This window comes from Syngnathus typhle, linkage group LG2, assembly GCF_033458585.1.
Source record: "Syngnathus typhle isolate RoL2023-S1 ecotype Sweden linkage group LG2, RoL_Styp_1.0, whole genome shotgun sequence".
Taxonomy (NCBI): Eukaryota; Metazoa; Chordata; class Actinopteri; order Syngnathiformes; family Syngnathidae; genus Syngnathus; species Syngnathus typhle.
The window spans coordinates 21,736,537-21,760,065 of NC_083739.1; the positions used below are offsets into that span (position 1 = coordinate 21,736,537).

Consider the following 23,529-nt stretch of genomic DNA (forward strand, 5'->3'; position numbering starts at 1 on the left):
TGCACACTTTCCCCACCAGTGAGCCAACAGTCTGGGATGCTTTCCAACCTAGGAACCACCATCTCCTCGCCAAACTCCGAGCCAGACAATCATGCACTTTTAGATGAGAAGGAGGACTCGTACTTCTCCGAAATCCGAAACTTCATCTCCAACAGTGAGATGAACCAGGCCTCCAGCTCCACGGACAAAAGGTAAAGAATAAAAGTAAACAAACATAATCATGCAGAAAATGTTGCAATTTGTGTCAAACCCTCAAACTATTTCCTCAAACAGACCTGTAATCGTCACTCCAGTCTTCAGTCAACTCATTATTTTTATGGTTGCAGTTAGTCCACAGTGCTTAATGCACAGTGCCCCCTAGTGCATTACAGTTTGATGGCAAGAGGAAAATGCTGGCAAGAAGAAAATGCCGTAATTAGACTTTAGACTTCCTTTATTTGCCATTCAAATAAACTGAGCATATGGAAGGAAATGTTGTTTGAAATAACAAACAATTTAGCAAAGGTACCAGACTGAGGCAATGTAAAATCTTCCATGACGTGACAGAGAAGTTCTGAAATTCAGAAAGACAGTGACCAAAATCACAGAATGGATAATGTAAAGCTTTACTCTAATAGATGTGAGTTGATTCCTGGCATTTGTCAGTAGAAATATTTTGCCAACTTGTGTGATTTTTGTTTTGTTTTCTATTCCAACTGACACCGCTCAGGTTTATTGCACTCAAGCCTTAAGTAATAAATTGTTCACATGAAGATGAAAAAACTTTTCATCTCCTATTTGTGGGTGCTAATGCTGAACACAAAACTGAAAAACAGCCATGATTCGTTCATTCAAGACCAGCTTTTAATTGCGTGTATAAAAGATTCATCCAGGAGGAAAAGCCATTTGTGTGCATGTTCATAGTGTTTCTTCACTTTTCCCAAAGTGACATGCTAAGTACTTGCCTTGACATGCACGTTACAGTCCTTTTCATAGGTCCATGACAACAAGTTCATTTAAACAAATTTGTCAGTTTTGGAAACTCGATACTTTGGAAACTCTCAGCGACAAAGATGTTTCTGTTTTTACACAATCCATCCCTCCATCATCATCCCTTTCCTCTTGTCAACACACTTTTTGGCCAGCAGACTGTGCGGTAGTTTAGCCCAGCTGCCATCTGGGATCAATACTGAGTGTCATCCACAACAAGGTGGCCTGACGTTTTAATATCAGTCATTCAGACTGTGTTGTGCTTTCTGTCCGCCCACCAGACAGCTCTGTGTTTATTCTGCCCTCTGAGTGACTGAAGCCAAGCTCTAAACGCACGCTCATGCATGACTCTCCGTATTTGCTCTTAACTGCCCTTGCAACCGAGCTTCAGTGCGGTAAAACTTATAGTCCAACTCATGGCAGAGCTTTTATTTTGGAACACAAATGTCTGCCACGCTACCAGGTAGGCCTGTAAGAGATGCTTAGTCAGCGTTGGTACTTTCACAGAGCAAATGATTTTGTTATTTGCAGCCATAGAGTGTTGAGATGCAATAAGAGAGAATAAAAGGTTTGAGCTGGTCTGGGACTCCTGTCCGGCATTTAGGAGCACAAAGCGGGGCCTCAGGTTGAGGCATTTATGCAGGAGATCCTCCGATGATGGAGCTCTTCCACCCCCCAATCCATCCCCCGTACCCATAGGCCCTGTCCGCTAACCCAAACAGCCCACTGACGTGTTTAGAGTAAATGACAAAACCCAGGGCCCCTCGATGTCAGAGCTAGGCTTCTTTCCCTGGATACAGGCATGGACTTTTTCCCAGCTAAACAGCCTGGCGATTTGATTAGAGTAATATTTAATGTAGATTGAAAGAGGACTCCACCTCTCCATGTTTACCCACCCACAGCGTATGACCCAATCCTATCCCCGTGTTTGCCTCTCTAGAGGTAGTCCTGTCTGATTTGATAAATGTCCACTGTGTGGCAAGAAAGAACTTTGCTGTCCCACAGGAAATGATATCATGAGCAATGTCATGTGGTCTGGGGCTGATGAAGGGGCAGCTGGGCTTCTGGCTAGAGATAGTACAGATGGCAGGTCAGAATAGTTTAGTTTTAGTTTATTGTTTAGCACATATTATTATATCAATAACTGTGCAAGGAGGGAGACGAAGCCTAGGGCTTGTAAAGAGCTCCACTCCTTCTAGAATAGTGCCGAGCTGATCACCTATAGTATTCTGATACACATGCGGCAAGCTAAAGGAAACGGCACATTTGATGTCTCTTTCCCAAGGGTAGGTCCAATTATTCATGTGGGGGTGCTGTTTGAAAAGTGTCCCCTGGAAAACAGTTCCTACCCGCGTTGTTAGTGTGCTCGCTGGACAAGACAAGATTACTTCTGCGGGAGCCTTTGGTTAGTACATTAAGCTACATCTGGTGCCATTACAAACACTTTCTCCCTTGATGCATGCAGATCTGACCCGTCTGAGGAGGAGCACCCGAGCGGCCACAGGTCCAACTCCAAGATGGCCCTCCAGGGGCTGGAGGAGGAGGAAGAGGAAGCAGAGGGGGATGATGAGGAAGAAGAGGAAGGCAGCCTGACTGAAAAGTCTCACGATGAGGCTCCGGAATCCCCGTCTCCAGTTGCAACACGTGCATATGAAGAGGAGGAGGACGAGGAAGAGACTACTCCATTATCTATGAGCTACGAGCACTCTCGCAGGTACCCGTTTCATTTTACTGGCATTTGTTAGCAATGTTGTAACTAATCGCAGTTGCTCATACAGTCTTTACGCATACAAGTATGTACTAATCCATGACATAACAATATAGCTCTTCAGAAATGTGTCTTTAAAAGACAAGACAAAAAGTAATAGAATGAGGAATATTTATTTATTTAAAGTTAAAAAAAAATTACACTTGGCAAGGTTAGTCAACAATCTCCACCGCGTTCCGAAAAGTGTATTTAGACTACGTATCTACACATCTATAATTACGGTGTTTCTTGCTGTAAGATAAACTTCATTGTGACCAGGAATAAAATCTCAGTTACAAGTCCTAAAAAAAATAAATGGAAAATTAAATTTAAATATTTAGTTAAAAGACTCAAAATTGCCTAACTCATTGTCTATATACATGTGCCCTTCAATTGGCAAGCGACCAGTCCAGGAACGCATGTGACTCTTCTTCTTGCCTCATTTTTCTCCCTTCTGACTAATTAGTCCCTTCTTTTTCTCTTCCCTTCATTCAACTTAACATCTTCCTGAACCATTTTCCTCCTTGCATCCATTCTCATTTGCATTCACGTCCATATTCGGCCCACCACTTGCGCCGGCATGCAGGTGTTTAGAGGAGGAGGGCTCTCTGCTGGACCTTGAAGGTCATTCCAGCTTTCCCAAGGGCCTGGATGTATTACGTAAAGCAGCCAGTGATGAGCAACATTTTGACGTTAAAGACATATTTAACACATCGCTAGAGTCGGAGACTTTGAAAGAAACGTTGTACAGGCAGGCTAAAACGCAGGTAGGTGAAGCAAAGACACGATAACAAGTAAAATACAGTGGAACCTCTGAGGTCAAAAACAGTCTGTTCCTGGATGCTGGGCAAGCTCTGATTTGGTTCAATTCATCGAAAAAAAAAAAGATCTCTTCCATGGTTGTGATTAATACATATTAATACAATACAGGCATTCAATGTTAGAGGTTCCACTGTGAGTTTTTAACACTGTGAATGCAATACTTGTCTGCTCGCTTCAAATCTAACAGAGTTTAACTGCATGGATGTTCAGACTTCAGTCTGCCTATTTAAGTGGTTTTAAAGATTTCGATGGCCCTCTTAGTGATGCCTTCTGTGTATATAGTCTCTGATTGTTTAGTTTTACAGTATCCACACTATTAAAAGTTGAAAAAAAAGAATCGCATATTAAATTAGAGCCACAAGATGGGGCCAGAGAGGGATAATCATGACCCCCCCAAAATAAATATTTATATATCTACTATCAGATCTTTTTAGATTCTGAACTGTACAACAAAAAGTTTTTACCACTGTAAACTCCACCTTTACGGCACCACCATATTATCATGATTAAAGAAACGAAGTATGTTGATAGTGAAAGCTGTGTCAAAGGAATAAGTCAAAAATCAGTTCATCCGTGTGGTCTTCTGCAGGCTTATGCAATGATGCTGTCTCTATCCGACAACAACCCTTTGCACACGCCCTCCCAGAACTCCCTGGATGCTTGGCTGGGCATGGGAGGCGGATCGTCTGAGACGAGCAACTTTCACCCGCTCAACCACATCTAGACAAGAGAGAGAAATGGAGAGGAGGTTGGTGTGGTAGAAGGTGGCAGGAACAGTAGTTTGATTAGAGACACAAGTGGAGTGGACACAAGTCGTCATGAAGAACGGAGAATTCAGTGTGTGTGTGGGTGCGTGTGTGTGTGCGTGTGTGTGTGTGTGTGTGTGCGTGCGTGCGTGCGTGTGTGTGTGTGTGTGTGCGCGCGCGTGCGTGTTTTTGAGAAAGAGGCGGTAGACTATAAGAAAGCACTGCTAAGCTCCTGTTGATGTGAAGGACATACATGATGAATGCTTCTCGACAGCATTGAAACTTTGCCGATCATCCCCCTAAGTGCGCTCAGTCTCACCTGGCGACAGCAGAGAGCTGACGTGACACTCTGGAGACACTTAAATGACTCGTGTCACTAAAAGCTCTGTGTGTGATGCCTGGAAGAAGAAAAAGAAGGAAAAAAATCGCACTGCAGCGTTAAGACTACTTGGCCACAAGGGGGTGCTGTTTCTCACCAAGTGACATTTGACTCCAGATGAAACTCCACGCGGATTGCGTGTCACCGACTGCAGAATCAACGGGAGTGTTGAAATGAACGATAAATACACACAGACTGATTTTAATGTGCACAGTAAATTGATTTTAGTGGATTTACCAGCTTGATCATGCTGGCAATCGTTCAGTCACACATCATTTCATGTCACTCTTAAATGTTTGCTTACTTTCCTCTTAGTTACCGCAGTATTCTTTTGTTGTAGGCACCTTTGTGCTAAATTATTAATATAATTATTTTAGAGAAGGACCAAAATTGTATAATAATGTCACATGGTGTAAAAAATAACCTAGTTGTTCATAGGGATGGTGACACGTGCCAAATAACCCATAGAAAATATTTTGTTCTCTGACAATCATTTCATTTCCACTTGCTCCAATATATTTGATTTCAGAAGCATGTGTGTATGTAGTATTTATTTTTTGCTTGTTCACTCATTCTGTATGAGGTGGTGGGTGCGAGAGTAAGGAAAAGTCCTCTGTCTTCATTTTTTTCCTTTGGTTGCTGAAGGAATAAACACCGGTGAGAGATTGAGAATCTCCAGTTTTGGTGTGCCATAACGGAAACGATCCATGAAATGTTATTATTTATAGTGGAAGATAGTTGTAGTTTTAGTGGCACTGTAATGTCCTGCCGTGTTTAGTTTGCCTCTTGCTTCAGTTCCATTTCACCCGTATTAAGTATTATTGTGGGGGGAGCCTTTGCCGTTAGTATCACAAAAAGATATTACCAACCTTTATAAGACAGATAGAATCTGTCAGGATTTGATAAGAACATGTAATTGTAATGTAGCCCAAAAGGCCTGGACCATTTGTCCGACCTTATTGGGGAATGAGACTCATGAAACCAGAAGAAGTATCTAAAATACATTTACTGGCATCACAATTCTGCTAGTCGGTCGGTCGTTCATGAATAAAATTTTTCTTTTAATCAATGGTGGCCCGACCGGATGCTCTCCTGTTCTTCTCCTGGCGTCAAACTCATTCCATAAATTAGCAGGAGGACATGACTTCTTTTGGACTGTAGATAGCTGTAGATAGACATCACGGGAGGCGTTTCTCGTCATCCTCAAACTCGGCCTGATGTATTTTTCAAGCTAGCACTTAATGAAACCACATGGGTCCAAGCCATACCCTGATCAGGCTTAGGTCTCGACGACAGGACAGAAGGAACACTGTACTTTTCTTTGGCTACACATGGACTGCTGCATCATCTCATTTTTCTGAAGATACAAGTCTCTTGTTTGATAAATCTCTTCATTTATTTACCTTTATAAGATGTAAAGATGTGGGTCGTTTCTATGTCGTGATTCATGTCAAGTCATGGACTACTGTAGTAAGAATGCGCTGTGTAAAGGCTTTGAAGGTATTGAAGCATTCCATTTTTCCCACTTCAGAAATTATTCTGGCAGATGGTCGTCAAGATATTGGAACGCGGTTGCTGTCCCCCTCCCACGCTCACTGTTACAGGAGACAAAAAAATAGATATTGTTTCTTATTGACTGTACAGTATTTTAAAGATGGAAAATATGGTGCATTTGTCCGAAGGAAGAAAAAAAAATAATGGAAAAATATGGGTTTAAATGGATGGTGCTTGTTCGTTTGGATCTGAGTTGTATATCGCCTATGTTATGTTTATTGACAACTGACAACAAAAAAATATGATATTGTGCATGACGTGTTTAGCGGTCATAATTATGTCCATTTGTGAATTGTGTATCAAATCAAAAAAAGATTAAAAAAAAAAAATTTCGTAGATGCACTTATTGTAAATGTGTTTAGGTTTAGTAAGTTTGACTTCAAGTTCTTGATTGCCTTACACGTTGGGTGGGGCAAGTGGCTCTTAAAGAAATAAAAGAAGACTTGTGGGAGAAGACATAACAGGAAAAAAAACAATAAAGGATTGTAGAATATTGAACAATTCTGAAATTGCAATTCTTTTGATGCTTGTGATTATTGAAGATGTACTTTAGAAAAATTTCATTGAAAAGACATGACTGATGTTAATTCTGTAGAATAGCAATGTATACCAAATGTAATCTTTCCAATGTTATGAAGAATTTATACATGAAATTGATATGCAATAAAACCGGTGTGCTTTTTAAATGGATTTTTCACCTCTTCATGTTTTTTCCAGGTAGGGAACGTTTCAAGCATTTTGCTGTTTTTTGCTCCCCATCATATCTTGGACCATCTTTAGTATTAGGATATAAACAACTAGCATATGCACAACATTGTTGAAAAAAACAATGGTTATTTTTTTCATGCCAAAGGGGGATCTTGAGGCATCAACTTTGACACAGCTAAGACTTTGCTGACAGACTCATTACCCCCATGATGACACCATATTCATATGTAACATCAACATTAAGTTAAGCATATTTACTGGCTTATAAGAATCATGTGACTATTACAAATAGGAACATTAAGACACAACCTGAGAATGCAATTTTAGAGAAATTGCACCACAGTTAGCAAATGCAGGATGAAAAAAATTTGAAACATTATACAGGAAATGATGTTAAAAGCTATTGAGCAATAGGGAATCATGTGGAATGATGAGGAATGGTAATGATACTTAATGTTATGGAAAGATGTGAAATAAAATTCAATGTGGAATCTGAACAGTTTATGTTTAAAAGTGGAAAAGTTTGATTCTGTTCAAATGTGAAAAGTAGAGCTGAAAGTAAAGAAAATCTGAAGAATAGGTTTTAATTTGGGAGTTGTGACAAAGAAGTTGGCATGAGCTCACCACATTAAAGTTAGAGTGGTTTGAATAAGTCCAAAAAATTGGAACGTTGCTTATAAATTTACATTTGATAAAAACTTAATATATAACAACATATTGGGTTAGTGTAGTAGGATGGTTCCAAACTAGGGTTAGGGGGTTAAGGTTAAGGGGTCGGTTGGGGTTTGGGTCAGGGTTGGAATTTGGGGTTGGGCGGTCGGGTTAAGGGTTAGGGGGTTACAGGGTTCGGGGTTAACAAACCAGAAATTACTCTAATATTAATGGTTTCATAAGAAGATCATCGTACTGTCTGTTTTCCTTGCAGTGTGACCAGATGAGGCCATGCGGCGCAGTTAACTGGCGACTGTCCCTTTAAGAGGACGCTCAGAGGCGGAAGTGAAGCAAGCACTTCCACAATCAAAACATTACTGGTGCGCAATGGGCAAGTGTGCTTACACCAAATAACATTTTGCTTTTCCGTCGGGGAATTTCCCTTCCGCCATGCTTCAGCTGAACGACACGGTGGAGCCCGAAAGTCCGGGAGCCGCGGTTCTCCATCCGGCCGAGGCAGAGGAAGGAGTGGAGGTCGCTTTCACGCCGCCGGAGGCCGGGCGGAGCCTGGGACATGGAGCCACTGCAGCCTGCTGCGGGCCACTGCAAACGTTGACGCCTTTTCACGTGCATAACCCCACCATTCAAGCCAAAGTCAAGGACTATTTTGTGTTCCGGGTACGACGTCTATTTCCTACGCTTGCATTCGTCATGTAAAGAGAGTGTTATATGATGATGAAATGACTGACTGATAATGGCAGTCGAAGTAAGAGTACAGTACAAATATGTGGCTAGGTGGTGGTGGTGATGATGATGATGATGATGATGATGATGATGATGATGATGATGATGATGATGATGATGATGATGATGATGATGATGATGATGATGATGATGATTGTGAGAAGGCTGACTCATCATCTGTTTCATGCTGATGCCAGCCAGGTACCATCGAGCAGGCGGTCAGCGACATCCGGACTGTGGCGCTTCCCTCTGAGGATGGAGAAGTGCTGAGTGTCTGGCTTCTGGCTCAGTAAGTCTCATTCTTATCTTGAATCATGCATGCGCTCATCTTAAGTAGCTCTGAAACTCTTTCATCTGTTATTTCTACTGGAAGCTGGTGTCAAACATTTCCAAGTAAAATACTATAATAATATATAATGAATGAAATACTTGAGTGACTGAGCACACTTTTCACAGACGTCTGGCAGAAAGAAATGTTTTGACGAGAGAGCCGAGTTTTGATTTTGGCTTTTGAGGTCTGCACAATAAATGTTCTCAAAAATGCGTTAACTGGCTTGAATGAGTAAGGAGCGCAAGTGTGTTGCTGCTATCCAATAGTGAGTTGCCAATCATCTGTGCAGGATTGACCACTGGAATAATGAGAAGGAGAGACTTGTCCTCATTACGGAGAGGTAAGACAAAAAGCACACGTCCATGTGCTTTCATGTCATCGTTCAAAAAAAAAGATCCGCCTTTTTATTTTTACACACAGTTAGCTAATACTAATATGTGCCAACGCTGCAACTTGCTTTACGTTTTGCTCTTGATATAATCTGCATCAAAGAGGTTCTTTTGTTTTGTGGTCATCTGAGAAACTCAATGGTTATTGTTTGTTAGTTGTATGTGCATTAACTCCTGTGTTTCGTACCAGTGGGCCAGAAATGCAGAACAGCTTGCTCATCAACATTTTTTTTTTTTTCCACAAGTAGGCATAAGATTAATTTTGTTGTTTTAGTTCACACTTAATGAATGGGCAGTTAGACTATTTAAAGAGTCAATTTTCTATATTATGTTCCCTTTAATCAAAAGTTTGTTTTCCTTCGCATGTGCAGGTCCTTGCTGGTGTGCAAGTACGACTTCATCAATTTGCTGTGTCAGCAGGTTATCAGAATCTCGCTCAACGCCGTCGACACCATCTCAGTGGGCGAGTTTGAGTTCCCACCCAAATCCCTGAACAAGTATGCATGTCTCATTTGACCCTTGATCAAACTCTATGATTACCAGCATTACGATTCTAATTGATTTGCCTCCATTGCCACATACAGTAATTGTTTGGTAATTTTGATACGAAGCTTTGTATTACAATTTCTATTAAGTTTAAGAGACGTTTGAAACAAATTGTACAAAGTTTCATGGAGAAATGCAGAGAAATGTCAAGACACAAGGCGCCAAAGGCAAATTTGGCTCAGTTTGCTGTAACACTTGATAAAAGCATGGAAATAAATCAACAACAAAATCAGAAAAACAGTGCAAGGAACTCAGAGCAACAGTGTTTTTGCCTGGGGGAAAAAGGGCACTTCTATTTGAAGGAAGCATTTATGTGTCTGAAGTAGACCCGGTAACTGGGGCACGACAGCTAGTACGGAGGTTAACATTTCAGTAGGCATAATTGTCATGAAAGTGATTTTTAACATACTGTCACAAATCCATGAGAATACTAATGTGCTCCATAAAAGTAGTTTATTATTTTTATATGTCATGTGTAGATTGTGAAGCAACTGGAATCTTCTGAATGCCTTCCAGAATGACGTGGGCAATAGCAGTAACAAGATGTTACTATGACCCCCCCCCCTCAGTATTTACAGGGCATTGTTTTTACAGGAGAGATGGTGTTGGGGTTCGTGTCCAGTGGGACAAGCGTCCCCGGGCCTCCTTCTTAAACCGCTGGAACCCGTGGTCCACAGATATGCCCTACGCCACCTTCACAGAGCACCCCATGTCCCACGCAGATGAGAAGGTAGCCTCCCTCTGCCAGGTAATCCCTTCAGACTAGGTTTAATTGGACACGCTTTTTTTCCCCAAAACTTTGGGCTGGTAGTCTAGATGCATTAGAACCAAGTAGCCCTGTCCTGGTTGATAATAAGTCGTACTCTACTTCTTTTTGTTAGCGATTCACAGCGAATGACAGGGTTTACTGTAAAGATCTTTTTTTTCATTGTGTATTTATTTCTGCTCGTATGTACAGCTGGACAACTTTCAGACCCAGCTTGTACAGGCGGTGAAGAGAGCCCATAAGGAGAACCCTATCCCTGGTCGGGCCAACGGAGTCCTGATCCTGGAGAGACCCCTCCTCATTGAGACCTACCTGGGCATTATGTCCTTTATCAACAATGAGGCTAAGTTGGGCTATTCAATGACCCGTGGCAAGATTGGTTTTTAGAGACCGTTTCTCCAAACGGGGCAGCACCCTTGTTTGTGTTGTGTGCGCAGCTCGGAGATCGTACAAAATGAGCCTTCGCAGGTTGTTTGTAGCAGACAAATAGTCGGCCAGTTGAAGACTTGCATGAACTGTCTCCTCATTTGGTTTTAGCGCCCCAGTCCTTTCAAGAGCTACCATACTTGCATGGGCCCTTTGACTGTATTGGGTATGGGACAAAAAGTTGATGAGAAATACGACGGTGTTTGCTTCTGCCTTTTTCTTATATTCATTTTTTGTCCTAAACTGGGTGTGTTGCAATCTTTTGCTACTTATCTGAGCATTAACTGTTAAAAGTGGCGTTCAGTGCCAAAGATGTAATGGCTGTGTGCCTGCGGTCATCATGAGACTCCTGTGCGGATTCTTTGAATGGAAACTATTGTATATCCAGTCACATGATTAAGTGGAATAAGCCTTGCTAATAGGGGAATTGATCATGATGTGCTCTGTCTTTCTTAACAATTCAACTTGTTTACTGTGGAAAATGAGAGAATATTCTTCACAATAAAAACAAATCGTAGGTGACCTTAAAAGATGATCTTATGTGACCTTTCTCTCTTTTTTAGCAAATTTGCCTACAAATGGGAGCTACAAGAGTATGGTGAGAGCAGTGTTAGAGCAAACACAGACTGTTTTGTTTTTATCATACTCTTTCTTGTCCAGGGACATGCCCAAAGGGAAGTTGTGTACTATTCAAATGTGATTGCACATGATATGATATATGCGTTATCGCTTTCAAATCTCTGTAGCTCAGGAATGGGAGGTATTTCAAAATGGACAAGAAATTGAAGCAAACAAAGTAGTCTCTTCTTTTTTTCTGCAACTGTTTGCAGATTATAGCTATAAGAGGGCCAGCACGTTTTTTGTCCATATATGGCAATTTTGTCTGGTTAGGTAAGTGTCTTCCGCCAGTAGTGCTAATGAAAAATTGCAGCCCCTCCATCATTTAAGTTGTCCATCTCTGCAGTACATAGTGTTGAAATCTTTTGTGACGGAGCTTATCACAAAGTTTCTTTGCGTTCAGATGGAGTTAAGTGTCAGGTTTTATTCACTGACTGAATAACTGTTAAGAGAAAAGCATCAGCAGACAAACCACAAGTGAGACAGAATATTGAGTCTTAGCTTGCGCAAGGAGTGCAGTACAGACAGCTTACAATGACCGAACTACACTAATGTCTGTCTGCATCCTTGCTCTTTTTATTTGGACTTGCCCTACCCACAAAGTGAAACAGAAGCCACTAAGGGGAAAAAAGGGGAAGCGCGAAGGCTCTGCTTCGTAAACGTAAAAAACGGCAGGTGATATACTTATATGGCGATATAGGAAGAGGCATTAAGAGTTCAGCAAGTTCAGCAACCACTTGGGCAAGCACATATTCGTAGTAATATTGCGATAAAGCATTCGTCGTAATATTGAAATAAAGAAACAAAAAGAGAACGCATGATAACATATATATACATTTTTCCAACATTAAGCCCTGTTGGAGTTGCGTGCCTTTAACTTGACTTTAACATATCTTCATGCTTAAAATACAAAATGCACAGAAAGCCTTTTTTTTTTTTTTTGCTCTTTCTTGAAAATGGTGTATTTTTTCATCCAAAGAAACCATTATGTCGTAAGCTCTCCATCAGGTCCTGTGATTCCACATAACTAGTTGTACCTAATAGGGTGTGTATGTTAGTGTTTGCTAAGGCCCCTTTACAGTATTATGCCAGAGAAGCCAGCTGTCCAGCCACCTCATCATCATCATCGGTTTAAAGTCCGCTTTCCAGGCGCCGATGGGTTGGACTGGATTCTCAATATGGCTTTCTTCCACCGGGGACGGTCCATGGCCATCTCGTGGTTGAGAGTCCTATCCTGAGAAAATTCTTTTTGGAGCAAAACCTTTTACAGCCGGATGCCCTTCCTGACACCCCAAGGGGAACTTGATTTTCTGTAGCGGTTGACTCCCTTAGCCCATTCCTCTCCCGAGGAGCCCACTGGGCAGTGGTACTATTTAACCCATAGTTGGGGGCTGGTTCGTGGGCACCAGGACATGTTCACACACCGGTGGGCCCGGGTGCCGCACGTCTAGGGGCCAAACCTCCTCCGAGTCCCTTGTAGTTTAGCCTGGGTCCGTGTTGTACCCAGTTACCATGTGGAGCCGCGTGGAGGCACAACATAGGGCTTGCTGTTAGAGAGGGTATGTACCGGCAGAGAGAGACTTATGCACTCGGCTCTCCCGTTCGCATACTGCTAGCCAGCGGTGAGGGTTGACAGTGAGAAGTGACATGCACTGAGCACTCCACCAACACACTAGACGCATCATAACAACCCAACTTGGTCTTATGAAGTCAAGCCACCTCTTGTTTTAAAATGAACTGCAATGAAACACCATGAAATTCTGTCAATTTTTATTCAAAATAATGTCATGACAATGTACAAATGTTCAGAAAGTGAAAGCTTTGTCTGAGCCATCTACCCTCACAGTGTTCAGAACTATAATATATTTACATGTATATAAAACTGTGTTTTTGTTTTTATTTATCCAAAAGAGGAATGTCAAGTTTTCTAAAACATGTAGTATAACAAACTTCAAGTAAATTGCGCTTGTGGAGCAGAGTGCTGAGTTCTTCCCCATCCGTTCATTGGACTAGATTTCATGTTAACACATGCTGGAACTGAATTTCAGTTCTGTGCCTGCTTGCATCACTTGTCCTCATTGCCAGTGTTGATGTAGCACAAACACAGCTGGTCCTTCCCAAGCAGGATGAGAGGATCCCCATGGCAGTGCCACATCAACGAGTGGACCTGGAAACCACCTGGCAGGACACAGACACCAAAGTAAGTTCGAGGAAATGTATTTACTTGACAGTGACACTGGTATTCTTTGTACTTTATAATCACCAATCATTTTACCGTCGTCACTGGGAACTTGAACAGCAACGCATCCTGTTGGGGTCCACAGATAAATGTTTGTGTTGCCGGTGCATATCGCCAGCCGCGGGCGTCTTGGGTCCCACTGGAAGCAGCGCACAGCCGACATCTGCTCAAGCACAGCCTCAAGGCTCATCTTCTGCATGTCCCACACCCAGATAACACTGGCCATGTTATCTGCGGTCAAGAGTGCACATGTTGAAACCTGGGTTGCAGAATGCTTAGCCCTGGTAATCAAATACATAAGGGGAACGTGATGCCTGACCATTTTTGGTGGCTAAGTAGCGACTGTCTGAGCTGAAGGCCAAAGTAGAGACACCAATCTTGGGGTTTGGTCTGTCTGGGTCTGGTCTGACCACAGGCATTTGAACTGGAGATGGGAGAATCTCATCTGGAGGGGACATAAAGAAAGTTGATGATTACAGAAGAATGGGTTTCACTTGACCACAGAGTTGCTGTAGCCAAATGAGTAAAATACAACGTATTTAATTGGTTGTTGTTCTATAACAGGCAAATACTGATATACATTTGCTTTGATTGCCAAAGAGGGTCGAGTCCATTGTTAGGTTGTGTAGAGAGAGTTCTTCATTGCCAGCGCCTGACCTTTTCTCCACCTCCTTATACACAACCTGGCAACAGAACAAGTAGCTTTGGTTATAATTAAGCTCTTTGGCCTAATGCTATAACAGCAATGACAGAAAATACTTGCAACTTTAGTGGTGGTGACGACTGCTGGGTGTTCAAACTGTGCAATCTTCTTCCATGTGATGTGGTTAAGAATGCGTACCTGCAATGTGTTTACAGTCACTATCAATACTATTTGGACATTTGGAAGAAATAACCATGAAGACACTTCTATACAGGGTGTGACTTTCTAAATGTGTGTTCATACTTTTTCGTCATAGCTGCCAATGGCCAGGAACTGACTGCTGGGGCTCCAGGCCAGACTCTTGACACCCAACGACCACTCGTAGGCGCTGTAGGTGAACAGCAAGCGGCCATCCAGAGAATACAGCAACACTTTGTACTGCCAAGAGAACATGCCCATGAGGCGTTGTGCTCACAACAGGATTGGAAAGGTGAGTTTGACATTTACAAATCCTTCCCTTCTGAGAATTAGACCATTTACAAAAACAAAGTGGGGAAATAAAGACATACAGTACAGTGTAAAAACAAGATAGTACAGAGACCGCCCATATATTTGTAAGAAAAGTGCTTTGCCACCATCTAGTGTCATCTATAGACAATTACAAACCTTTAAGCGGGCATCACTGGACGTTATGCACGATAACGCATTAAGCATTTTGGATGGAAAAGTCAGCAAGAATGACAATTGCAGCTGTCAATACATTACAAGTTAGCCTACTGAGATGCCATTTGGCTAAGAAATAATTCAGAGTTCCGTAATAGTTTTTATTAGTTCACGCTGGTAGTGTTTAAGATTGAAATGGCATCACAAGTTTGTACTTTTCAAAAACCAGGTGATAACCAATACTGTGATATGCCGTTATGTTCAGCGTCAATTCAGTTTTGAGTTTTAACATCTTGTCACTATGCTTTTACATGCTGATCGGAAGTTAACACGCCACCTTACACCCAACCGGGAGTGTTGCGTGCATAGTCCATTACTCGCGGACTTTCGCTTTTCAGGCAGAGCTTGGTCCCTTTCTCCCATGAATAGTGGCGTTCACGTTTTACATGAAAGCACATGTCACTTATATCAAATTTAAATTTCAGGCTATAAGAAAAATCTGAAATCCTTTGCTCTATTTTTAAAATTATTCCCCGAGACTGTCACATTATTAGCATGAGCCTGGCAATAGAGCAAGCACACACCGACCCTGAGGACCTTACCTCCAGACAACTGTCCCAAACAGCCAGAACGCAGCCATTGGGAGACCACTCTAACCCCACAAGGTCCTGCGTCTCAGTCTCAAAATGCTGTAAAAAAATCATCGTCATGATATATTTACACTTGAACTAACCAAGGTGGCTTTAAAACCAAGAAAGGTGCTAACTTCCAATACTAACCAAACTAGAATGTAAATCCTATTTGACTCAAGGCTATCAAGTTATAGCACCGTTCGGATAAAAGTTGTACCATAATTTTCGGACTATAAGTCGCACCGGAGTATAAGTCGCACCAGCCATAAAATGCCCAAAAAAGTGAAAAGAAAACATATATATGTATATAAGTCGCTCCTGAGTATAAGTTGCCCCCCCACCCAAACTATGAAAAAAAACGCGACTTATAGTCCGAAAATTACGGTAAATGGAGGAAAAGCCGAAGTTACGTTTTCTACTCACCCTGAGCAAGTGCCAATCATCGCACACAAACACACAAACATAATCTTTGCAGTCACGACGTTCCGCAAAGGCCATGTAACAGCCATCTCTGCTGAAATCAATACCTGCGGGTAAAAATGAACAGCGCAAAACAATCACTCAGAGTGAAACTAAATGCTAATCCGAATAAATGTGATTTGACTTTGTGAAAAATTAAACGGTGACTTCCTATCGGGTGTTAGGACACTTAAGAGTGAAGTACCCGGGACTTATTATTTATGGCAGCTGAGGGGATGCTTAGGTCATGCAAGGGCACGAACAGAGATGGGAACGGACCATCATTTTTACCCAGGCTGTTGACAGGCCTGTTATGAAAAGCATGTCCCATTTACTGAGAGGGGCACAGCTGTCTGCAGGGAGAGGTAGACTTTTTATACATAGCCCGCGAGTTGCTGCAAGGTAAAGAACAGCATGTGATTCGTGAGCATGCTGCTGATCCCGTCCTCGGGTGCTTGTGGTAATAGACACTCATTACAACAAAAATGATTGCCATACTCACCCTTCTGACAAGCTTTGGGATTCTTGATGTAAGACACTGCTTTGGTGCACAGAGACCACACGGTGATTCTCAGCTGTCAAGGCAGAAGAAAAGTAACAAGGGTGGCTCATCACATCTAGTAAAAGTCATTTCTACATATACAAAAGGTCATCTGACGTCATTTCCAGACCTATGATGAAGTTTAAAAATTCAAGTGTGCCTCATAAATGTATGTAAACTTAACCAGCTCAGTGGCCTAGTGGTAGAGTGTCCGCCCTGAGACTGGAAGGTTGTGGGTTCAAACCCTGGCCGGGTCATACCAAAGACTATAAAAATGGGACCCATTGCCTCCCTGCTTGGCACTCAGCATTAAGGGTTGGAATTGGGGGGTTAGATCACCAAATGATTCCCGAGCGCGGCACCGCTGCTGCTCACTGCTCCCCTCTCCCCCAGGGGATGGATCAAAATCACACGGGGATGGGTTAAATGCAGAGGACAAATTTCACCACACCCAGATGTGTGTGTGAATATCATTGGGACTTATCACTTACAGAAATATGAACATGAAATGAAAACATCATTGACAAAAACTTCTGAGCCAAACCTTAGAAAATGTACATGGTAAAGAACATGTAGGCTTGGTGCTTGGACAGTCCGTACATAGAAACCAGTCATTCATTTAGCATTTGGGAATGTTTGCAGCTTTCATCACAGTGTTTAAATGGACATTTGAACTGAGCCAGCGTCTGTCACCGATGTGGCCTAAAATGTCCACCCTGTTTGTTGAAGACATCCAGCTGTGCAGGTCTTCCAATAACACCCCAGTGCACACATCCTTAACATCCCATCATGACATCCAATACCAATATTGCTCAAAACAAAAACACATTTGACTCCTCCACATACAACGTTAGAGACGTATGTAAAAGCAATTACCTCAAATCGAAAAGAATTATATGTAACTGTCAACAATTAGGATGTATGGCAACATCCCAATATAGCCACAGTGCGATAACTCATGTGCAGAAAGAATAATTTAAGATGACTGCAAACTAAAGCAAGCTTAATAGCAGCGACATGAAATTAAGCATGTAAGCGATTTGCGCCTGGGCAAGTGATTGAGAACAGGCAAGTGTATTTGCTGCAATATATTCTCATCTGTCAGCAGAGGATTAGAGCGTAAGCATTCCACATAGAAAGCAGTCTCAAACCGATATAGCCCATTTCTCTTGTTACAGCCTCATGATTCTATCAAGGAACTGGAGCCTCTTCTAGACAACATTCACAAGGTATGCGTGAGCTCTTGTCATCGTGCTCATGTCAGCATTTTAGCCCAGCGGCATTGGTGACAGGTTAGATGCTCGCGTGGCTCCGGCAGTACTAAGAACGCTGATCCGACCACGGCAATCTAAAAGCAATAACATGAGTTGAGTGAGCTTAATGATGTCAAAGGCTGCAGTGGAGCAACACGCAGCGGGTGAAGGTGGACCCGTGGGGATGGCTGATGATCATTTTACAACAGATTAATAAATGTTTACAATGCAGGTGTTTTCAAGGTAGGTACAATCAGACCTCTGAAAGCTGGTATTGCTTTGCGTCTTCCAACAAAGTTTTGGGCTTGGTTGAACTGGGCGGCTTTAAGCTATCTCGCTTCAGAGGCAGTTACGAGCTAACACTTGAGATAAACTCAAAAAGCAACTCGTAAGATACAGTTGTTGTGTGGCAGTCTTAAGAAACACAAGTTTTATTTTTGATAGGATTCAAATTAAACCATGAGGCATTTCAGGATAGCATATTTAAAAAAAATAATACAGTAATGCAGAAAGTCCCGGTTGAGTCTTTAGTCAGTCATATTTTACCAAAAGAATTCCCGATATATAAGTGCAATAATGAAACGACACTTTACTAAAACACACGCATGGCTAAGCAGCTTTACGTCACATAGTCAGACAGACAAATGCATACAGAGGCACGATTCACACCACAAGCAGCTGACCCTAAACAAGTTATTATAGCAGGCTGTTTATGAGTGGCGCTGAAACTCAAGCCTGACACAAACACCCGTCTGGCACAGCCTTAATGAAACTTCGCTTAGGGGTGAAGGTAAGTTCAGTCGGCCCGTTGTCGACAGTATAGTAAGTGCGACTTTGGCTCCGTTAAAGTCATTTCCAACTTGAGCGACAAAATGATGCTCTGTAAATAGTCAATCAAGTCTGTTTCTTATTGAGGGACTTGAGGAAACAAACATTTGTGCAGCTGGTGAGAAATATTGTGATGGAATACTGTCTTTCTATTTGGGAAAGTACGGTATCCATTAGACCTTAGTATAGAATTTTCAGAGGAACATTCCTATCTACACTGTATGCAATGCTTACAAAGCAAAATCTTACAAAATGTAATGTGGCATGAGATGAGTTTCCACGTATATTATTGCTGATGGCTACAGCGGGGGTATTTTGTAATGTCCATCTTTTTATTTTACAGCTGGAAGATCCAGACAGACACAAAGCAGACCTGCGTGCCACAGACACAAGCACCGCCCGCATTCGTTGGCCCTCCAGTCACAGTTGTGTATTGGCCCCATGACACCTGTCAAGTGATTCCCGGAGTCAGGCTCAACTTCGTATGCCACGAAGGGCGAGGGTCGCAGCTCCAGTATACGTATGTAAGCTCTCATCACTCGCACACCATGTGACGACTATGGAGTGAAATACCAAACAGCCGTCAGGAGTTGCAGGTTGGAATGAAAATCATTTTTGACACCTTCGTTGTTTGTTAGCAAACTTAGTTGGAGCTTGACCCGATGATATATTCAAGGGAAATTAACTGTTTCTGGAATTATTCAATAGACCTTGGCAGTTTGACAGCGATTCCTAAAGTGTGGTACAAGTACCACTGATGGTCTGCGGGCTCACTCTAGTGGTACTCGGAAGACTCACTGGCCAAGTAGGGTAGATTGTGGCTTATTTTCACATGGGTTAGTTGTCACGTTGTAATTATCTTCTCTACTGGAGACCGAAACTAAAACCAGGAAGGCACATATCTTCCTTTATGTAATCAGGGGTCATGTCCTGTCTCAGGAGAGGATAGCACATTGGGAGCTGAGATGAGCAGCAATCGACCACTTTGCACAAACCAAAGTAAAAAATGTTAATATAAGTACAAGCATCTTTCGGATAAAATACAAAAATCCTAGCAGTGATAGTGAACTTGTTCGAGAAGAGAATCAGGTAGCTTGTCCTATATATCAGAGTGAGGATTTGAAAGCATGGTAATTTGGGGCAACATATCTGAGTCATTTTGGGGGTGCAAAGAATGAGTCAATGATAAATGCCCCCCCGCCAAATCGGCTGGCTTACCCATGCCAGAATTGCCATTTGTCAGACTAGTGAGGAATGTTGTAATCGGCTGACTACGGTGCTCACTCTCATGTAAAAAAGAACAGAAGTAATTTCGTCTTTTTATATTATATTTACATTATTTATTTGGTTTGTACATCATTGATTCCAAGAAATGTGAAAAAGTGTAAAAAAGTAAGACATCAAGCCTCGGTCTCCAGTTCAGTTGTATAACTTTAAAGTTCAAAACATTTGAATCTAATCTAAAAGAACAGTAAAATTTTTAAACAGTTGACTGTAAACTTTAAGAAGTTCGTTTTTATCATTTTTATTCAATGTTTGTGTTACAAAAATAAATGAATACATTTTTAAATTGGGCATAGTGCTAATATTCAAGCTGCCCAATGTTATAACATCTTATAATTAATGGTTTTATTTTCTTATCAAAGTTTAGCCTTACTACACTTCAGTGTTTTAAAGTAGGTCAATCTGGTGGTACTGGGAAAGCCAAGTATTCTTTTAGATAGCACTTGGTGTAAAACAAATTTGCGAGCCCCTGTGTCAATATCACAGCATAAAACAAATTCATGTGGAAACTGGGAAGCTTGAATTTCTTCATTAAAACACCAACATTTACTAAGGCCCTGAGTTTATTTTCTAATCACTCTTTCTCATACTAAATACTCTTAAATGCCTTTGCTAAATCGTAAGGCACTAAAGCTCACTAATAGACCAACCCATGCAAGCAATTTTTGGTCATTCTAATTTCTTCCTCCCTGATGATACCTACCTAGAGGCAACTATAAGACAACATTCGGATTACACCAGACCTACATGATGCAGAAAACAAATTCCAGAGGCAATAAGAGCAATGTGACAGGATGCTAACAGTAGCTGTGGTCTGAAATCAAGCTGAATACATGCAGCAGGTGAGGGGGGGTGTTAAGGCTCTGGTGTCTGGCTATTTTTGAGTCCACCCCCCTTCCTAGTAGGCCAGCAACAGTGGAAATCAGACAAGCATATGCATAACACTGCATGCGCAAGAATGCATGCCCGCTGGCACGCACCAACTTGGCACTTACATGGAATTCGGTGGTGTTGAGAATGTGACGTCCATCTGGACTCCAGCGAGAAGCGACCAGTCCGATTGAACCCTCGTCAATTTTACAGTGCCAGTCGGGCTGTTCCAACGACCACACCTGAAGAGAAAGACGGGGACCAGGACAGCAGGATAACCATCACTAGTAATGAGAGCCTTCACACACAGAGTGAATCTTCCTTAACTTCAGTTCCACAAACTACTTGAAAACATGAAAGACTGGCAATGGATCCCCCTTCAGAGGTAAGATACAAGCCATGCAATTACAACAAAATCCATAATTTCATTTCATTGTTAGAAATCAGGACCAAAACTGTCTTGGAAATACTTTACAGCTGATAGAAGCAAAATAAACACACCAACAACAGAAATGTCTAAATAGAGTTCGAATACTGGCACCAATAACTGTTGGGAGATTCCCCGGCATCTTCTCACAGCCTACCTGCACCAGTCCTCTCTTGTACATAGCACACAAGATGAACTGAGAGTCAGATGACCATTCCATGTGAGATATCTGGTCCAGGCAGGTGTAGAGGTTCAGGATCTGCAGTGTGCTCATGTCCCGTACCACCAATCTGTACTGCACGCAGGTAGCCTGTAAAATTCATTTAAAAAAACAAGACAATTGAGAGAATCTCAGTCCCACTGATGGTGAATGTAACACATTAAAACTTACTAAGTATTTCCCATCTGGAGAAACTTTACAAAGTTGGTTGGATTGCTTGAAGACTTCTGAGAAATTCATGTCGAGGATTTCTAGAAAAGAAACCATCAGTTTGATCCAAGCATTCTCGCCTGCTGGGGGTAATTCCAAGATTCTACACGAGATGGGGACATACGCCCGAAAACTAAGCACTAGATACGACTTTGAAACTATACACTAAACATGAGAACCATAACACCAAAACAATCCGCGTATGGCTCTATCGTCGAAAGAGGTCAACCACATTACCTCAGTTGAAAAAATATATAATCAGCAAAAAGCTACAGGTTTCTAACTGACTCGCCCCCCAAAAAACAAGTTAGCAATGTGAGAAACGAAACTAATTTAAACCATAACTTAATTTGATCTTTTGTTTATTTGCCCACGGTATTTGAGAAGACATTCGCAGATTAACGGTAAACAAATCAACATGTCGCTAACGGTAAGACAACTTCCACGCTAGCTAAACACGCGTCACCGAATGTAGTTTGCTAACCTGTGTTATTTTCAAAACCAAGGTCGGAACATAATCGCTGGTACAGGAGACAGTCCGGCCTATTATGCAGTTTAGAAAAGTTAGATTCGTCTTATAATCGTTAGCACGCTAAAATAATCACAAGAGCTGGTTTGTTTGTATGGGTAAGTGAAGACACAGAAGTGCTGACCAATCAGCGCATCGCTGTGTTTATTTGTGCATTATGGGAAATGTAGTCTCTGGTTCTTCTGTTTCTTTTCTGCTTAAAGATATTAGGCCTACCTGTTATGAATGCGCTGACGCATCTACCCATGTAAACTGCAAGGTTTTAGGTTTGTTCGAGTGCTGCTTTTAGGGATGCAAGATACCTTTGTAAAAAATGCATTTGGTCTATTTTAATTGCTTTTACACCGCCTAATTGCATCAATAAATGTTCCTGTTTTCCTTACTTTTTTTCCCCATATAACACTGGTCTGTCTAACCTCAGTCTATCATGAAAAAGAGCCAACAGGCATCCACCTGCGAAGATGCGGAAGGTTTCCCGCTTGTGAGCGCCCAAAACGCGCTGCCTACCGCCTCCCTTCTTCCTTTACCTCTGCCGAAGTCCTTTAGAAAAGCTCACAATTCCCAGAGCACCATGCAAATTTTCTTTCTCCGAAAAGTCAATCCCCTGCTGTAGGCTATTCTTATCAAAGTTAGAGTTTGGTCGTTTGTTTTTCCTCGTTGTTTTCGTTATTGTGCTTTATATGGAGGCTGAGTCTCTGGTTATGTTCAACAATAAACAGACTCTGCACACAAGACAATTCGCATTGGATTGGGATAATAACACGCATCAGGTAGGCCATTTTATTTATTTTTGTTTGCCTGTAATATTAGCATAATGCGAAACTCTCTTTTAATCGTTTTTTTTTTTCAGTTCACAGGAAATGTCAGAGGTGCTCTAAAAAAAATAATTGTATCGATACAAAAGTCTCAGCAAAAGAATTTGCTGACCAATTTTTGGCTGCGGGGTGTTTTGTTATAATCAACAAGATACTTTTTGCTTCTTTCAACATTTGTCAGTACCATAATAATCGCCAATATAAAAGGTTTATTATCATGTTACCTGACAGGATTCTTCAAATGCATCAGGTTAATAATCCCTGACCAGATTTTATTGTGCCGTCGTTGCGTAATTTTGCCAAAGTGTATACTAATGATTCGAAAAACCACCTTTGTCAATTTAAATAAAATCATTCACAAGGGGTTACAGAGAATTGAATACAGATATAGCCTATAATTAATTTCTTTTCATTTGGGAGTGGATACTTTCCCCCCATACTGACTCATGGGAAGCAGTGTGTGATTGTGTATTAGGTAAGTGTAAGTTGCCATGGAGGTTGTAACCCGGGAGTTGAGACA

General features: G+C 41.7%; 3 protein-coding genes across 13 annotated transcripts in view; 2 read left to right on the forward strand and 1 right to left on the reverse strand.

Moving 5' to 3' along the window:
- prdm16 (PR domain containing 16) overlaps positions 1 to 6,907 on the forward strand; it is a 152,285-nt gene extending 145,378 nt beyond the window's left edge. For 6 of the 10 annotated variants that reach the window (XM_061264312.1, XM_061264300.1, XM_061264323.1 and 3 more), the window contains 3 exons: positions 20 to 191; positions 2,435 to 2,683; positions 4,128 to 6,907. In XM_061264312.1, the coding sequence (XP_061120296.1) occupies positions 20 to 191; positions 2,435 to 2,683; positions 4,128 to 4,140 (434 nt within the window). In that variant the 3' untranslated portion in view covers positions 4,141 to 6,907. The remainder of the gene's footprint in view (positions 1 to 19; positions 192 to 2,434; positions 2,684 to 4,127) is intronic. The other 4 variants (XM_061264351.1, XM_061264379.1, XM_061264342.1 and 1 more) reach the window with 1 other exon arrangement.
- A 995-nt stretch (positions 6,908 to 7,902) lies between these two features.
- tprg1l (tumor protein p63 regulated 1-like) lies at positions 7,903 to 11,313 on the forward strand. Of its 2 annotated transcripts, none has more exons than XM_061273180.1 (6): positions 7,903 to 8,254; positions 8,518 to 8,609; positions 8,941 to 8,991; positions 9,412 to 9,537; positions 10,181 to 10,316; positions 10,545 to 11,313. In XM_061273180.1, the coding sequence occupies exons 1-6, from the start codon at positions 8,027 to 8,029 to the stop codon at positions 10,737 to 10,739; spliced, it is 828 nt and encodes a 275-aa protein (XP_061129164.1). In that variant the 5' UTR covers positions 7,903 to 8,026; the 3' UTR covers positions 10,740 to 11,313. The 2 variants fall into 2 exon arrangements, with proteins under 2 accessions (XP_061129164.1, XP_061129163.1); XM_061273179.1 differs by having other exon boundaries at positions 7,904 to 8,254; positions 10,181 to 10,334.
- A 1,836-nt stretch (positions 11,314 to 13,149) lies between these two features.
- On the reverse strand, positions 13,150 to 22,331 carry wrap73 (WD repeat containing, antisense to TP73). The gene is made up of 13 exons (XM_061273178.1): positions 22,150 to 22,331; positions 21,627 to 21,706; positions 21,393 to 21,545; positions 20,934 to 21,050; positions 16,535 to 16,607; positions 15,997 to 16,100; positions 15,544 to 15,630; positions 14,582 to 14,716; positions 14,399 to 14,476; positions 14,216 to 14,318; positions 13,955 to 14,080; positions 13,672 to 13,866; positions 13,150 to 13,574 (listed from the first exon to the last, which is right to left on the reverse strand). The coding sequence occupies exons 2-13, from the start codon at positions 21,693 to 21,695 to the stop codon at positions 13,462 to 13,464; spliced, it is 1,353 nt and encodes a 450-aa protein (XP_061129162.1). The 5' UTR covers positions 21,696 to 21,706; positions 22,150 to 22,331; the 3' UTR covers positions 13,150 to 13,461.
- Between the last annotated feature and the right edge of the window lie 1,198 nt (positions 22,332 to 23,529).

Excerpts from the sequence above, each read along its gene's own strand:
- tprg1l (XM_061273179.1), top strand. The coding sequence starts at position 8,027 with ATGCTTCAGCTGAACGACACGGTGGAGCCCGAAAGTCCGGGAGCCGCG. Across the intron at positions 8,255-8,517 it reads AGGACTATTTTGTGTTCCGG|CCAGGTACCATCGAGCAGGC; the intron begins GTACGACGTCTA and ends TGCTGATGCCAG. Across the intron at positions 8,610-8,940 it reads AGTGTCTGGCTTCTGGCTCA|GATTGACCACTGGAATAATG; the intron begins GTAAGTCTCATT and ends TCATCTGTGCAG.
- wrap73 (XM_061273178.1), bottom strand. The coding sequence starts at position 21,695 with ATGAATTTCTCAGAAGTCTTCAAGCAATCCAACCAACTTTGTAAAGTT. Across the intron at positions 16,101-16,534 it reads TCCCAAAGCTTGTCAGAAGG|GTATTGATTTCAGCAGAGAT; the intron begins GTGAGTATGGCA and ends TTTTACCCGCAG. Across the intron at positions 13,867-13,954 it reads CTACTTAGCCACCAAAAATG|ATAACATGGCCAGTGTTATC; the intron begins GTCAGGCATCAC and ends TCTTGACCGCAG.